General features: G+C 46.2%; 1 protein-coding gene across 1 annotated transcript in view; it reads left to right on the top strand.

Moving 5' to 3' along the window:
• Positions 1 to 17749, top strand: part of PITPNM2 (phosphatidylinositol transfer protein, membrane-associated 2) — a 33110-nt gene that overhangs the window by 8741 nt on the left and 6620 nt on the right. Inside the window, exons 6-12 of the mRNA XM_010017229.1 lie at positions 711 to 830; positions 1209 to 1420; positions 5320 to 5495; positions 5883 to 6053; positions 8723 to 8872; positions 13794 to 13958; positions 17644 to 17749. The exon at positions 17644 to 17749 is cut by the window's right edge and continues 31 nt beyond it. Coding sequence (XP_010015531.1) covers positions 711 to 830; positions 1209 to 1420; positions 5320 to 5495; positions 5883 to 6053; positions 8723 to 8872; positions 13794 to 13958; positions 17644 to 17749 — 1100 coding nt within the window. The remainder of the gene's footprint in view (positions 1 to 710; positions 831 to 1208; positions 1421 to 5319; positions 5496 to 5882; positions 6054 to 8722; positions 8873 to 13793; positions 13959 to 17643) is intronic.

The raw sequence follows: 17749 nt of genomic DNA, 5'->3' as shown, positions 1-17749 counted from the left end.
TGCTCTTGTGGCACACCGGGGTTGTTTATCCATTCCTGCCTTTAAAGTACCTTCAGCAGCTTGTGCTGGAGTTGTCACAGAAGTGGGTCTCTTTTTTGAGACTCTGCAGGTGCTGCACCCCATAAGACCATGACTGAGCCTCATAGCACGGTAGGCAAAGTGACTTTCTAACCCCATGAGGATTGAGCTGTTGGACTGGCTGTCACATTGCACTGCTGTAGTGTGATTTATTCACCTTGAGTGATGTGCCAGGGGACCCAGACAGCCCTCTCCTTCCCAGGGGTCTCAGGGCTTTATTGTGCCTGTCTGCTCAATACCCTTGGAGCCAGGACAGCGTTACCCCCTCAGGGTACAAACAGGGAGCAGAAGCACAGGGAATCTTGCCTGAAGTAGCATGGAGAGCTGGCAAGGAGGGAATCAAGCTTAGTTTTCCAAGGCTGGAGTTAGTGCCGTGATCGGTGTTTTGTGTTGCTTTCACTTCACTCCAATCAGCTGGTGGGGACAGCCAGAACACATTAGTTGTGTTAGATAACAAGAGTCTGCAGGGTATGTGTGTTCATTGACTGAATAGTTTTACTGATGAAAGCAGTGGGCATTCTGTTACTGCAGCTTTCCTAGGTCTCATCCATCACTGTTTAACGGTTAGCTCTGAACTGAAACCTAAGGGCCTTTTTTTGCTTCCCCTGACCCACTTACGTTGTCTTTCTCAGGTCTGCTTGGTAGGGGACTGTGTTGGAGGAATCCTGGGATTTGATGCCTTATGCTACAGCAATCAGACTGTGTCTGAGAGCCAGAACAGCAGCCGGCGAGGGAGCGTTGTGAGTGTCCAGGTAATGGTGGCTCCCTGTGTCTATTGGGAATAGGTCTGCTGGCCACAGCGCTTCCATGGCCCCTGTTTTTGTAAGGATCCTTCCAAGAAACATCAAAGGCTCTACTCCTTATCAATGGCAAGCACATGTCTTAAGGTGCATATGTGCCTCAGTTTGGGTGCATTTGCTCTGAACAGGGATGCTTCACCCTCTGATGTGAAGCATCACCCACGCCTGCTTCACCCACACCCTTAGGAAGTGTTTGGTCTGAGATACTGTATTGCTCTCAACTGGATCCAGGGGTAGGTGGGGAAAGGAGGATTGAAGAAGAAGGTTATAATGTGGGTGTATTCCTGATTCAGCTGCTGGAGTGCTAAATCTGTATATTTCAAATCCCAGGATACCGACCTCCTGTCTCCTGGAATAACAGTGAATAACAGCTATTGTTCCACTGGCTCTAATCTGGAAGCCAGCAGACACCTCAGTAGGAGCAACATTGATATTCCCCGTAGCAACGGAGAAGATCCAAAGAAGCAGCTGCCACGGAAAAGGAGTGATTCATCAACCTACGAACTGGACACGATAAAGCAGCATCAGGCCTTTCTTTCAAGGTAAGATGTTGGAGGAACAGAACCAGCAATAGTCTGGAGCTGAGACTGGTGCATCTGTCAAGCCTGAATGTTGCTTTGTCATCCTGTGATCAGCAAGGTGGAGGAAAGTGTTCAGTTGAGATTAGAGGGGTGTAGATTTCAGTGTGTTGTAAAGGCAAAAATATAACTAACAGCTCCCTTGCTGAGTGGCAGTGAGAGACTCCAGCTGCTCTACTGCATCTGTATTACAATGGGAAGAAGCCCTGCCTCCTGGTACTTGACAGGTAACTGCTTTTTTGCTGCACTGCAAGTGCAGGGTGGAGGTCATAAAGCAAGTGTAGAAATCGTGCCAGGGGAGATGGTGAAGCTGAGCTGGGAATCCAGTGTTGTATTAATTTCAAAGCATCTCTGAAAGCTGATTTTTGAGTTGGCTGGCCTGTTCTTGGGAAAGGTGGGGGTGAGTTGAGTATGCTTTAATCTTGGCCTATTTCAAGTGTGAGATTGGATCTCAGTGCCCTTTCCTGTTGCAGGAGCAAGTTTCTGCTGGCAAGGTGGCAGGATGCTCTGGATGAGACATCCTGAACCCCAGCTGGTTGGCTGGTTCATGGAGCAACCTCCAGCTACGCATGGGGATTGTTCTGTCTGTTTGACTATTTGCCAAAGCAACCCAATGCCCTGTATGGAGCAGGGAGAGAGGATTACATTCTGTCTCCCAGTATCACATTCCTGAGCTTCTTCAGATGGACTTTGAGAAACATAACCATTAACATAACTGATGACATTTTCATAGCAGACTTTCCATTGCTGCTGGTGGTTCAGCACTGGGCCTGATGTAGATGATGGATTGCAGTTTGTCATTTCAAATGGCTTTGTTCTGGTCCTTCCTGCTCCATCTCCAAAGGATTGTGCCTGCTCCCAGCATGAAGCACTTGGGGGTCCCTGGTGCTGTTCAGTGCACTGATGGGTTGGTTCATTTTTGCTCCTTTTAGAGTTTTGTATCTTGTTAAATCTACCTTTAGATCTTAGGTCAGAAATAAGTCTCTTCCTACAGCTCAAGAGCAAGATTCCCCCAGGAAATAGGGCAGGCTGAAGCTGCTGCACGAGCTCTCTCTTCACTTTTTCCCCTCCACTCCCTGGTGCAGGGAGACTTGGGTGCAGGGATTCACCTCTTCCCCTCCTGCATGACAGTAGGGCATTGCACCCAGACCTCTCCCTGGACCTTGTGCTTCCAGCCATTGTTACTGAGCAGCAGAGTCATCAGCAGAACACCCCTTCGACCTCTGTCACCAAGTAATGATTTTCCCATATAAAACGCAAGACCTGATGTGAGGTGCCTTCGTGAAGGAGACTGGCAGAGCAGAGCAGAGTTTTCCTAATGGGCTCAGACACAGGGGCCTTCCTGTCCTTACCAATTGCAGATATCAGCTTGTGCCAAAGACACTCATTCTTATTCATGTATCAGACCTACCCGCTTCCCTGGGATACTGCCCAGCAAAGCAGAGCAGCATCTGGAGATTACAATCACACATTTATTTTTAAATTCAGTCCTTCTGCACAACTACATTATTTCTGGCTGTGCTGTACTTGCATTGTTGTAAATGAGTTGATTTGCTTCTGAAATCCATAAGCTCTTGTTTAATTAATGCACACAGTACATCTGCTGCTTTTTAAAGGGAGAACGGGGTGCTGTAGGTTGCTTGGAGCATGACAGCTTCAGAGTTCCCCTTGGCTCTCATTTCTTTTGATTGCTTAAAAAGACATCAAGCTCCCAGTAAAAGGAGAGAAGCTGTCCAAATTGCTTAGCAGTATGAGTGCTCTCGTTCTCTTCTGTTCCCCATGAAGAGATGCTATGGAAAGATGGGTGGAATACACCAAAACCCCCTTGCATCCATCCTGCTACCACACATCTGCCTTTCCTTTTGTGCCTTCGTTTGAAGCACACTGCTATTGCCCTGTCTTTGGCAAAACTGAACATGTTCTAAATAACTTTGTATTCCTTAGGTACAGCAAACTTAATGCATTGCAGTCTTGTCAGCTAAAATAATTGCAGCTTTACTGAAGGTGGCTTGATTTTAGATGCGCTTCAGCGTTGTGTGTCTTGGCAGTGTGATCTCGGGGAAGCTCCTTCACATCATGGAAATGGGAACATGCTCGTTTTAGCTGTCACTGCTGTAACCTCCTGTTCCTCTCCCTTTTGACATCACTGTTTTGACTCTCCCTGATATCTGTGTCTGGCATAACTAAGCTTGTCATTTCCCTGGGGCTGGTAATGGGGAGAACAGTGCTGAGCATGTGCATACACGCACCTTTGGAGAATACACAGCAGTGCAGCGTGAGGAGAAAGTGTTTTAGCATCCACTGGGAGTGGTGCTCAGCAGAGGTGCTGCCTCCGGGAATGGTGCATTATTTGCCAGAGCAGGAAAACAAGCTCTGAGTGAGACCCATTTTTCTTCTCAAATGTATGAGTATTTGCAGCTGCTCGTTATTGACTGGCTATTCCAGAGGAGTGTGTGTGAGCAACTGCTCCAGTGCTACACACTGCAGGGACTGAGCAGCCCTGGTTCCATCAGCACAGCAGTGCTGAGACGTCGCTGCCTTCAGAGGTGGCCTTGCTGAGCAAGTGCTATTGCATGCAGAGACATGGCAAGTGCTGGTGACCACCTGGGAGTGTGAGTTGGGGCCACAGAGCTGTCACATTTGCATCATTCCTGACTCCAGGCGAGTAAACCCTTTATCCAGCCCAACTGCTGTCGTATCCATTTATCCTACGTATTTTGTAGGACCTGTTCAGATGCTTTTTGAAGTGTTTGCAAACACCCCATTCAGGCAGTGCTGGTACTCTGTCTTCAACTCACCACTTCTAATTATAACAAGAAGTTATAATGCAAGGCTGCATCTGAATCTGTAGAGCCTGGAGAGCAAAGGAAACTGCAGCTTATTGCTTTTAGGTGGTAACAGGAGGATCTCAGAAACCCTTTTGTGAACCAGGTTATTAGTGTTACACATCTGTCGTTTTGCTGTCTAATCCCAGATCTAGACTGCAAAGAAGGACCTCTTCCTAACGTGGGGATGGATTCCCAGGATTTTTGCCTTAGCGTTCCTGCTTCTTCTTGTCCAAGGGATATGTGAATTTATATCTTTGTGTTAAACCCATGTGTTGCTCAGCCTGCACTGCACACAGGTTGAATTTTGCAAACAGATTTGACACCTGAAAGAGATGGGGAAAGCCAGACATGTTTTAATTAACTGTGCTAATCACTCCAAATTCCCATTCCCAGTGAATGCCATACACATGCATAGAAGCTGTGGTGAAAACTTGGTGCACAAAGATACTAGAAACCCTCTTGCAGATTTTGATCTTTTTCTTTTTCCCCTTCTATTTTCTTTTTCCTTTCCAATCCTATAACATTTGTCCAACTACTTCCACAAAGGAGAAGTGGGTAAGCAAAGCTTTCAGTAACATTTGAGAATAAGGTGATGGAAGGAACTCAAATGTTGACGACCAGAAGGCATAGCAGTAATGTGTGTAATGGAGTGAATCACTGTGAGCCTGCTTTTTTCCCCTGCTACTCTCGTTATTTTGGCTTGCTGGTTATTTTATCTTGCAAATAGCTATCCTCTTAGATTCTGACTAGAAGATTAGAGATTTTGACTCCTCAAAGGAGATGGCAGTGTGTAAATGAACCCACTTGAAGCTTTGATTTGTACGGTCTGAGTTATGCCAATGTAATGGGGTAATTGTTTGGGGGGACGTTTTACTGGCTAGTAAAACTACAGTACTGAGGCACAGTGGGTTGATTGGCACAGTTCCTCCACTGAAGAGATAGAGATTACATTCACTGTCAATCACTAACCCAGCCTTCAATTATGAAACCACAGCCTGAATAAAATGTTGACTTTCTTTTCTGTTCTTGTCCCAGTTTACACTCTAGTGTTCTGAGGAACGACCCAGGATCCAGGCGATCTAGTAGCTCTACTATGTTGGATGGAGGAAATATTGGAAAGTTTGAATTTGAGATCACTGATTTCTTCCTCTTTGGTTCTCCTTTGGGTCTGGTTCTTGCACTGCGAAAAACTGTCATTCCAGCTCTTGACAGTAAGTCCTGATGTAAACTGCTGAGCTCACTTAGTGCATGGTGAAAGCATCTCCTGCTACAGATGCAGTAACCTGATGAGACAAACTGGTAAAATCCAAACTTTATGTATAACATTTATTGCACTTAAGGAAGCAGATCATGGAGTGCTCCACCCAGCACTGATTGTACAGTTTAGTTAAAATGTACTTCCAAATGTTACAAATACTGGGCAATCCTTGAGTCTATAAATACTGTAGTAAATTGTTTCAATTGGCTAAACTGGAAGATGACAAATCCTTAGCACTTTTTTTTCAACCCAGTAATTGTCCTTTTTACAGACAAATATTTGCTATATTCTAACAAATAACCTTTTGATACTTGAAGGCTTTTTTTCTTCATCTTTTTAGTCTTTCAGCTCAGACCAGCTTGTCAGCAGGTCTATAACCTGTTCCACCCTGCAGACCCATCTGCTTCACGCCTCGAGCCTCTTTTGGAGAGGAAGTTCTACCTTTTGCCCCCCTTTAATATTCCCCGTTACCAGAGGTTCCCACTGGGTGATGGCAATTCTGCTGTTCTGGGTAAGTCACTTTGGATTCTTATGAGAAGAAGTTATAATGCTATCTACATATTTTACTTATATCTACATATTTTACATGAAATTATCAAAGCAATTGGGAATGACAGGAAAGAGAATTGGCCCTATAATGTTAGCCTTATTCCCAAGTTACCAGAAAAGGTAGTTTTCTTCCAACAAAATCATTGCCCTGTGAGCCATATGCCCTTCATTTGTCACAGAAAGGCCATCAGCTGTTGAGAGTCATCATGTGGTGACCTCTCTGTGAAGTTCTACACGCAAGCTGGTGTTTGTGATTGGGACTGAATGAAACCTGATTAACTTGCTAGAGTTTAGGACTTTGATGGAGGGCCAGTGAAGGCTGGAAGCAGCAGAGTCAACAGGGCAGTAGAGTAAGATAATGAGATGATTTACTTGGTTGCAACCTGTGCTTTCTCATGGGACAGGCTACTGCAGATCAGTGGGCTGGTGTCAGTGCCTTGCCTATGCCACCTTGCCCATGAGACACTTTGCCTTCTAGGATACCTAGGATTCCTCTGCCATCAGTGGCCTCTTCACTTGCTCTACCCCAATTGCAGCATTAACAAAGTCTGAATAGGCTGTGTGCGTGCCCTTTTGTCTTACTGGGTTGCATTTGAAACAGTGAACTGTGTCCTGACCATGCCCTGCCTCAGCTCCCATTACATCAGTTGATCTAATAAAATAAATTATATTTCCTGCCATCTTCAGCTCTCTCCTGTGCGAGGACTCTCATGCTCTGTTGCCATTTCAGTGCAGGCTCTCATTGCAAGGAGTTCTCGGGGAAGCTCACCACAGTGCAGAGCTAAATTTGACCTTTCTGCTTCACCTAAAGCTTCACTGCCCTGCAGGGTCAGGGCTTTGAGGCAGGAAGAACAATTGCACTATAATTTTCCCCGTGCTAGAGGTCAATGCTTATTTAAAGTCAACATTACAACTAAGAGTCATTACTGTAAAACTAGACTTACAGCACACAAGAAATGATGCTGGCAAACCGGAGTAGAATATCAAAGCCACCAGCTAGAAAGATAGGGATTTGGTGGTTGTTTTTTTCTCCCAAAGCTCTGGTAGCTTTCCATTTGTTTAATATTTGAATCATGCAGGACTAAATGAAGAGGAATATATATCTAGAGCTGAATAATTCTCGTGATGCTCTGCATCATTTTAAAACTGAAAATCCAAAGCAGTGCTCTCCTGTGTATCAGTGTCTTTAAAGATTGTCTTGTGATTGCTGAATCTGGAGGTCTGATTTGTTAAATGGGCATAAACTAAACCCCATGTTCAATAAAGTGAATAAAAGACATTCTGCAGGCCCCACTCACTAGTCAAATTTAGCAAAGATCTTGCTGCAACACTTCTTAAAAATGGAACCACCCACAAGTACATTTGTACAACAGCTCAGGGAATCTATAGCAACTCAAAAAGCAATTTGCTTTTTGGGTGTATTGTAGATATCAGCTGCAAGTGGCTTCTAAAAAATAAATATAAAAAATAATCCTAAACATCTTAACTTCTTCCTTTTAAATACGTTTTAAGGCCCCTGCTCTCACTGAAAGCAGAGGTAGAAGCCCCATTGACACCATGTTTTGGTTATCGTTCTGTGCAATCAGGAATCTTACTAGTTTGCTGTGCTTCCCCAGACCTTTGAGTTGTCTGTGTGTAGAGAGACATTTGCTATGTAGTGGAGAGGATTTAAACAGCAGTTAGCTCAACTATGAGAGGAGTAGAGTGATTTCAAACCCTCTCTGGATTTGAGCCTTGTTACCTTAAAGGGAGATGCTGCTCTGCCTTCATGAATAAAGCTGGCAAAAAAGTAGCTCTAAATTCTCTTCTTGCATAAGACAAAACCTCTCATTTGCTTATTCTAAAGTAACAGGCTATTCCTTTCCATTAGAGCCAAAATTTCAGTGTTGATTTCCACATTACCCACAAGGACTGTTCCAACCACGATTTGCAAAGCCTCTACCGTAGGGTGCTCCAGGAATGTTAATTGCTGCTATAATTAAGCTATATGATTTGATGATCACATAAAATTCAGGTGCTCAGTTATAATTAGTTATGTACAAAGCCTTCTGTACCACTGTCTGTGCATATTTCCTCATGCAGAGAGCTAGCTTTTTACAGTCCACGATTCAGAAAGCCTCTTAGACATGGCATTTTTTGTTCATTTTCCCATCTGTACTAAATGTTGGGTCTCTGTTTCATTACAACCAACTTGCAGAGTAAAATGAAATTCACATCCCTGCTTACTCCTGTGCTTTGCACTGTGTAGGATGTGAGTCTGAGTCAAGTGAATCTCCCCTTACAGCATACTCTTTTTCCCCTCGTAGTAAAAAGATTTCTCTGGATCTGCTGGGTGTTTATGGATTCAACTCATTGGAGAAGCTGGTTAAGAGAACTCCCTTTTCTTTTGTTGTTGAAATGCCATCGTTGTGCTCTCCTCTGCTACCAGTTAATCTCTCTGATGTGGGTCTATTTGGAAAGTCACCCATGTTTTGTTCTTTCATGCTATTTGAAGGTTGTCTTTTCATTGAAGACTCATAGTTGAAGTGCTCAGTTGTAACTGTTGTACGTTAACACTTTGTGGCCACATGTCTGTTGTTCTTTGTCCTTCTGTTTTGTTTTGTTTTGTTTTTTTTCCCCATCTACTTCTAGTTGAGACAATCCAGAACAATCCCATCCTCCTCATGGAAAGTAGCCCTCTGGGTGCTCTCCAGCACCAGGACAGCTTCATGGAAACAAGTATTCCCGTTCCCGTACTGAATTGGCAAGATGTTTCCAATAAAAGTGCTGGTTTTGCTGAGTGTGTGTAATCTACACTTTTGTATTGTCTGTGGTGTTGGGTACTTGGGGTGTTTCTTGGAGATCATACTGTTTGCCTCCTGGAGCTGAAATCTTCATTCTGTGTTCTCAGGCTGTGCCACATGAAATAACCATTTGGGATCATGCTTGGGTCTGGGAGTAGAGAACAAGTTGGATTAACAACTCTGTCCCATTCTGGTGTTGATGCTAGAAGGGGAAACTGCTGCCATGTGCTTACTTTTTTCCATCTGTGGTGGCTGTGCTGCTGGAAAGAGGCTTTGGCACAGACAGTCCCTGGGTAGTCCTGCTTGTGTGGTATATACAGCAGGATCCCCTGGGAAAGGGTGGGCTCCCCAGCAGTCAGCCACGCTGCTCCATGGCCAGAAGTCTAGTTAACAACTGTGTCAGACCAGATTTTATCCATCTGAGTGTTTTATGATTGGATGTTCCTTGTGGCTCTGCTGAATCCAGTGACTGAGGCTTTCAGACCCCAGGGTGGTTCTACGTGTTGGCTCTTTAAAATTCATTTCTCCACTTCTGCCTTCAAAGCACAGTTTGGTGCATTTGTTTTGCCTTATTTTCCACCATAAATGCTGCATGGCCTCATTTATCCTCCTTGTGGCTGGTGCTACATCTGTGATTTCAATGAGATTTGACTTCATTTTAATTTCTTCTTCCCCGTCTGTCTTCCTTGCCCATTCTCACTTCTTTCCCAGTGTTTTGCATTGAGAGCTTGGTTCTGCTGCCTTGTTGTCTTTAACAAGCTGACTGCTTATGAGCAGTCTGGTATGTAATGTGGTCATACAGGATGGCAACATTGCTGGCTATTCTGGACAGTCTCTGCCTTTTGAAGATGGAGATGATTTTTAGGTATGCAGTTGCCATGTTGCCTGTGCTGTGCTGTTCTGTAACAACGCAGAGGGAAAGGATCTGGTACTATTAATTAATCCCTTTGGAGGTCGCTGATGAATTGCCATTTACTTGTCATCTGACACTTTCCTGCTGTCAGGATGGAGCTTTTAGAAGCTTTCCTGCTTTTTACCTTGTGTGTCAGGAGCACAGTGTGGCCAAGCTTGGCTTGACTGTAGCTAGCACTGAATCCCAATGGTGGGAAACTTCCAGGATCATAAAAACTTACAGTAATGTATGTTGCTCTTGATGTCAGGGTGCAGAGCACCCGGTGCTGACCAGTGACTCCAGTGCACGCAGGGTTTGGCCTGTGCTGAGCAGCTGGCTGGCTTTTCTCTTTTGTTATTTTCTATTTGTTATTGAACTTGACACATTTTTGGTGCTTTCAGTATATCCTGCTTTGGTGCCACAGCTCAGCCTGCAAATAGCACATATTGAAATCTGCTGTTCAGATACCCCAAGGACTTAAGGCAGTGCCAGCAGTACATTAAGAGGATGGCCTGGTGTCATTCACTTAGTGGGAAACAATTAGTAAGAATATGGATAAATGAGCCCATCAATGAAAAGGCACAGCACTGAAATGAGCATTAAAGATCCATAGGCAGGCCAAAAAAAGGAGTGATTTTTCTTCTTCTGTCACCTCTCTGCAGGTGCAGTTCAATCTCAGCTCATTGCACTGGCCCCATGTGGGCATGCTGCTGAGCAATGGCAGGTCCTATGCTGGGAAAGAGGGTGCTCAGGGTTCTCTTGAGCCAAGTCTCCTCTTCCTGAAGCTTCCTTGTTCTGAGGAAGTCTGCCTGCAGACACAGTCCAAAGTACACTTCAGCCAGTGCAGTAAACCAGGGGCACCTCTGTCCTTACCTAGAGACATAAAGGAACAGCGAATCTTGATGAAAGTCTTGCTGCTGCTGGGTCTGGTCCAGCCATCTCACTTCACCCTGGGCTTGAAGTGCTGCCTGAAAAACCTCCCCGTGATTGTCAGGATGTGAGTTGGGGCTGAGGATGCCACCTCTGCCATGTACAAGATTTCAGACTGTTCCCTTTAGGAGCAGGAGCAGTTGCAGGTGCTGGGCTCAGTTTGTGCCAGTGTGGCAGCGTCTGTGACCCTGGTCACTGCACTCCCCAGGAAAGCCCCTTGGTTTCAAAATGACAAGAGCAATGCTGCACAAGGGATTTGGTGCAGAGAACACACAGAGCTTAGGAAATATGTTCCACGGGTTCTGTTTTTTTCTGCAAAGTCAGGTCCTGGGGTTTTATCTGGAAGTCACTGTCATTGCAGCTTTGGGGTGGAGGAAGCTTGACTGAAGGGGCAGTAATGCATAAACCAGGTTTTCTGTCCACACTTCCTGCCCTGCCTCTTCCTGGCCCTTGTGTTTTCTTAGAAACTGGCCTTTTCCAGGGACAGAGGGTGTGTGGCTTGGGAAAAGGGAGAAACACGAGAGCAACCCCAGTGGGCTGGAGCACGGGAGCGCTGCTGTCGGGTGGCGCTTCATGCCCTGCAGAGCAGACTCTTGCCACCAACGCAGGCAATGCTAAACTGAACAGTTCAGAACAGTTCAACAATGCTAAAACAGTTTAGGCTTTTATAGGAGTGAATATTACTCCTCTGGTGGCACTAGCCATGATAGTGTTGGAAGGGCTGTTGAGGCTGGGTGGTTTTGCTTCAAACCCCTTGTACTTAAAAGTCCCCAGTCAAGCCCAGGAAAGCAAGATTGGCTAAAATGAGCAAGCCCAAAATGCCTCTGTTTTGTCTTTAATTCACTTTCTGCTTTCTGGGGTCTCATAAAAGGAGGTAAAATTCAGTCAGAGCTAAGAGAAGACGTGCTAATGGAGCTGATACCATGATCATCTCAGGCAGCACCACATTTGGCCCAGCCTTTTCTCCTGCGTGGCATTATTGTAACACTCTTTAGTGTGTCTTCCAGCTGCTTCCTCATTCAAGCCACAGATACTTTATATTTAAGGGAGAGGAAAGAAGCTCAGGCTTCGCTGGTGAATGTTAGTTAAACCTGAACTTGGAATTTTCCCTAGCACAGAGAAAGCCAAACCTCTCCTTGTTCTAAGTTCAGGGAAGCTGATGGTCATCACCTGTGTTACAGCTGTGTTGGGGCACCCATTCGATGTGACGTAAGTGCATAAGGATCTCGCAGTCTACACAGGCAAGGTGAAGGAAAGGAAGGGATAACTGAGGAAGAGATGAAAGGGTTGTCCCAGGTCATGTAGCGATGGGAACGAGACCCTTTACCCTTGAGACCTTCGAGGGGTTGAATGCAGCTCCTGGCTTGGCTCGTGTTCTCAGAGTGAAGCCTCTGCTTGAATTGTCTCTTCTTGCTTGTGCTTCCTGCAGTAAGAAAGCTGTTCTGGCCTGGTGGGGCTGGCTGGGTTGGGGATGCTGGTAGCAGCCTTGAAAGCCAGCAGCTCAAGGCAAGGTGAAAAGAGGAGGAAAGTGCTGAGGAAGCGATCCTGGTAATGGCCTTTCAGGCACAATGTGTGCGCAGCTCATCATCAGGTCAGGCTCCCGCTAAGGCTCAGATCTTGCAGTCCATGAAGCTTTTACCCAGAGCAGCTAGTGGCCTGATTTTCCCTGCAGAGAACAGAACTCTTTTACTGACACTTTAGCCTCAAATTTTCTGCTTCATACGTCCCCTTTTCCTCTGCTGCAGCAGTATTTACGTGGGCACACGCTGCTGCTGCAAACCAAGAGATCAGAGGCAGCAAATCAGTAGCCCCAAGCCGTTGCTAAAATAAACCAGTTGCCAAAACAACGCCCTGTGTCAGCCGCATGGTCGGGATTAAATCCAGGGGTATCTAAACTGGCTGAAATAGGTGGAGGATGTTGGTGTGTGGGAGTAATGTACGTGTATTCCCTGTAGCATCTACTACCTGGCTGATACCTGGGGATAAAGTTCAGATGCAGCTCCTCAGGTACAGCAGAGATGGGCAACATTAAAAAGACAGTTAGCTTTGTTTTTGCATGTTACTGTCATGCTGGTGCTGCCTGCTATCAAGTTCTTGGCATTAGCATTGCGAAGTCTTAGGATATCCCAGAGATACTCAGCCTCGCAGCATCTACAGAGGGATAGATGCTCTTACCACTGTTATAGGGAGAAAACTGAAATGCAGAGATTTAACGTGACTTTCAGCATCTCTCAGTTTGCCAGCCCTGAACATTTGGGGTCCATTTCCCTCCAGTACATATATAAGGCCCATATAAGCATGACTTTTAAGTCCTCTCTTTCTGTATTTATATACTAAAGGGTTAGGCCACACTTGGTAAACCTCAGGTTAGGATCTATATATCCAGGCTTGCACGTTGTACAGAAGCAGCTGTTTTCACAGAGACTGAGTGCTCCCTGATCCACCAGCACCGACTGGAGATGGAAGTGCTCAGCACCAGGCTCCTTTCTTTCAACAGCCCTTACTTTAGTTTAATGAGTATTGGCTGTATCCATTAGCAATAAAATACAAGTTCAGATTTAGTCCCTGCCAGGCATGAAAATGTTTTCTTGATTTTTTTCTTTTTTTTGGCATTAATGCTTCTATCTTGGAGATGTTCCTTTAAGTCTAAATGCTTCAAGAAAACAAATATCTCCCTCTCTAAGGTTGTTTTTTTGTTGTTCTCCTTACCTCGGTAATTTTGTCTCAATGTGAATATATAATGTTGTGTATATTCACATCTGTATGTATGACACATGCTTGTTATTGCTGCTTGAGTAAGTCTGCCTGGATTTTTCTTTGGGGTTTTGGATTTGCTTTTTGAGCTACTTATTTTGCTTCTCTCAATCAAAGACTGCTCCTCCAGCCACATGTCTCTCTGCCTGCTGTGGTGTTTGCTTTCTTTTCCAAACCAGAGCTCTGATGAAATGTCTTTTGTGGGGTTTTTTTCATTCCAATCAGTTCTGAAAGGGTGTTTGCACCTACCAGCCTTGTTTGCCTTCTTCCTCCCCTCGAGTTCATCTTGCCCAGCCTCTGTCTGTTGGTCTAATACTTTGATTTCCCTGTTTCAACTTTGTAGCAGATGTTGTTCAGTCTCATGGTGCCGTCTTCATGGAAAGCACGTCCCTGTCCACCCCCATTTCAGCCCCTCAGTTCAGGGGCTTCCGGAGAGCCAGTGAGATCAGCATTGCCAGCCAGGTCTCAGGAATGGCAGACAGTTACACTGCTTCCAACATAGCCAACAGTAAGTGTTTCACCCCCCCGAGACTCCCGCATCGCTCGCAGCACCACGCACCGGGCCGGAGCCACACAGCTTCTGTCTGTCTGTCTGTCTGTCCGGGTTATGCTTTCCATTGTTAACAAAGAGTTGGAATTACTCTGCCTTCGCCTGGATTTGCCATAGTCAGTGCCATGTGTTATCATATCTCCTGGAGGAACAGATGGTATATTGGATTACAATACAGGGGCCACCACTGTTATGCATGTTGGACTGTGCTGGTGATGTTGTTCAAAGAGATGTAATGATTGATAACTCGGAGCACCATTTGGCTGCTGTGCGTGGTGAGGGTTAATCCATAGGGATGTTTCCGTGCTGCCATTGATAAGTCGTGCAGAACTGATAGGGATCAGTGCTGCCAGATTGATAATGCAGGGGCTGGCGCGTGGCTTGATGTAGATCATTAAGAGTGGCTCATAGAAATGGGGATGAGTAAGCCCCTCTAATGCTGAAAGAGAAGAACAGGTTTAGATTATTTATTACCCTGCATTAGAAATTCAGCTCTTCTATAGCCTGCAGGGCAGCTCAGAGTCAGCCCGTTCTGACCCATATCCTACAGCCAAAAGAGGAATAAAAGGAGGGGTTTTACTGTTATTTTTCCCAAGACCTGTATAACTTCCCAGCTGATACAGTGGAGAACAACAGCCTTTGTTAACAGTTCAGCCCCTTGTCATTTCAGCTGAGGTGTAAGATGAACAGTCTGCGTCTTCAGGGACCTCTGATAACTGCTGAAAACCAAACAAATTAAATAAACCCCAAACTTCAGCCCAACCTCTTGTTCCAGAATGTGGCAGAAATTCAGAGATGCTCAATTCCTGGCACATTAGACTACGAATGCGTTACTTCATAATTGCTGAGGTTAATAACACCTCCTGAGGCAAGTGTTAGTTCCTGTGGGCACTGGTCAGAGGCTGCTGTAACTTCTTGCCCTGTTTGAGGCAACAACTTGTTTTTTAGGAATAAACTCCCTGTGCTCTGACAAACAAGGTTTTTCTCTCCCAAAGCACATCAAAGAGCTGACACTGCGCTCCCTGTGTGTGTGCTTATATGTGTCCTGGTAAGACATCTTACCAAGTGCTTGCTAAGTATTAATCTGCTTGGGGAAGAAGGCTCCTAGGGGAGGTGTTTGTTTTGTGCTGGTTTACACCTACAGAGAGTGGCCAGGATGAGAAATGGGGGGGTGGTTGTTCCTTATGAAGCATTTACACCGGGGTGGTACCTAAAGGCCCATGTGATGCGACAGAGGGATCCTGCCTCTGGCAGCAGGATCAGGCCCACACGATGCTCGTGTCTCTCTGCTTCCCCTGTGCTCTCACCAATTATTTAGCTCCTGGTTGTGTAGTTTATTCCTTCATGCACTTCACGGCTGTCAAAACCTGTTTCTGAGATCAGAGAGGAAGAGTTCAGCCCTGACTCCGTGTGCAGCCTGCCCCAAGGCTGTCACAGCCCCTTGCTTCACCTCCTCAGTGCTGACATGTCCTCTGAGCCCGGGCCCTGGCTTTGCAGCTCTTGCTCTTGACCTTATTAGTGTGGTGGTAATATGAAGCCATGGCATTGAGGGTTGGATGTGGTCTGTGCTGTCCCACAGGGAGAGCCAGAGGAAGTCCAGAGGGACACCACAAAACCGTGGCTCCTTCTTGGTGCAGTTCCCTTGCACTGTTTCTGGAGGATGAAAGATGTGTTGCCTGCATCATGTGTGTGCCATAATAATAAGTGTGATTTCTACTTCTTTTCATTTTATTCTTCTTTTTAGAAACCAAACACCACCTTAATCATTGCAGAGGGTTTAGCCTTCTGTCCCAACTTGCCCTCCCTCACAAATCCCCTACTCAAACCTCATCCAAGAAACATAGGCAGCATAAACATGAAATCCCTTCAAAGGGAAGAAAGCTCAAAGGGCCATGGAGTCAGGCTGTGGACTGCATTCTTCGGATACCCGACCTGGACATCAAGACAGGTATTCTGGAGACATCCACTCTGGTCGACCTCCTCTCTCATTGAGTAGTCACAGAACTTCACAGCAAATCTGTGTGCTTTCACTGAGGCACTTACAATTTCTGATTGCAATTTTCTGATTAACAAGTGTTTCTGTCACTTTGCTCTGAAGATCCATCATAACACAGCTAACAACTTGGCAAGAGCAGGAGTTCTTCTGGGCAGAGCTGTGAGGACAACGCTTCTGCCTCCACCACTCTCTTTTGAGCATGGAAGAGTAAATCCTCTCTGTTTCCTACAAAGAATCTGAAATTACCCAATGGGGGACTTGCATGAGAAATGAAAGGTTGGGATATGACCAGGAGCTGCCAATTTGGAAGGCAGGGAGTCAGAAATGGCTGTGAGGAGGTACCCATGTGCTCTGGAAAAGCCATGTTGATCCATCAATGCCCTCCTCCTCCTTCCTATGATTCTTGAGAAACGCAAGAGCTGTAGGATGAGGGTTGCCTGGGCTGGGCCATGGGGATGTACTGATGCCATAACCCTCCGCGTGTTCCTGTGGTGGGAGCTTTGTGCAGGTCTCTGGAAGGAGCTGGTGGGACCATCTGTGCTCATCACCAGCTGGATTGCCCTTAACAAGAGGGGTTTGTTGAATCATACCTTATACCTGGCAGCTTTCCTGGAAGCCCATAAAAAGGAACATTGTCACAGCAAAACAACAAGCTTCAGAGAAAGCCCCTGCTTGCAACCTGCATGCAAACACAGCACTTCCTTTACTCTCTTGGTCTGATCCATCTTCTCTTTCCATGGCTGCTCTTCCAGGCCGGAGCGCGCGCGGGTTGAGGACTCCTCACGGCTGGGAAAGCAGCTCCATCTTTGGGATCTGAGGCTTTGGGCTGAGCCATGCTCATTGCTAGGAGGTTGGATAGGGTGTGTGTATGGGCAGAGTTGAAGTGTGGTGTGTCCCATGGGTGAACAGTGGCTGTTGGACACTTGCGTGCAAGTCATTGACTCCCTGAGGAACTCTTCTGTGTTGTCTATAACCTTCCCCCTCCAAAATCCACTGCAGAGGCTGTGCTCCCAGGGAGGCTGGGCTTGGATGTCTCAGCTGCCTGCAGCGTGGTAGCCCAGGATGGTAACAAGGACTTGGGGACTGCCAGTCCTGGCAGCATGTGCCATATATCCTGCCTTATGGTGCCTTTTAGCATCTCACGTGGGCTCCTACTGTTCAGATCCTCTTTAGTGTGACCAATATCTGAATGTTATTCCTTGGTGAAAGCTAAACGAGTTGGAAGTGGGGCTGGAAATGGCCTGGGCATGTCTTGTGGTGAGCAGAGCACACACATCCTTCCTCCTACAGCTCCAGGGAGATGCGTTTCTGCCTTGTATTTTGCCATGTGGATTCCCATTGCACATGAGCCTTCGATCCCTTCCCCATGGTCTGGACTAACAGCTAATTAATACGTGCCCTCCAGTGCCTTCCTATTTGCTTAAATAAAGGAGAGCTCAAATGCTGGTGCCCCTTGTCTGTTCCTCCCTTGGCTTGAGTAGTGATCCCTGGGTTGGTTGTTCCCTCTTAGCAGCACGAGCAGCCAGGGAGCAACCTCCTGGCGTACCTGGAGTGAGGAGCCAGAGCCTTGCAATACCATTTGCGATGGAGACTGTGCATACATGTGAACCAACCCCCTTTGTCTGAACAAGGCTTTTCTGCTTCTAGTTGCTGCCAAGTGGTGGGGAACCAAAAGGATTGACTACGCTCTCTACTGCCCTGATGCTCTGACGGCTTTCCCGACAGTCGCTTTGCCGCACCTCTTCCACGCGAG

The sequence above is a fragment of the Nestor notabilis genome, unplaced genomic scaffold, assembly GCF_000696875.1.
Source record: "Nestor notabilis isolate BGI_N333 unplaced genomic scaffold, ASM69687v1 scaffold9846, whole genome shotgun sequence".
NCBI classification, from domain to species: domain Eukaryota; kingdom Metazoa; phylum Chordata; class Aves; order Psittaciformes; family Psittacidae; genus Nestor; species Nestor notabilis.
Note: the sequence above shows the minus strand (reverse complement) of the source record. Positions and strands in the feature narration are given on the sequence as shown.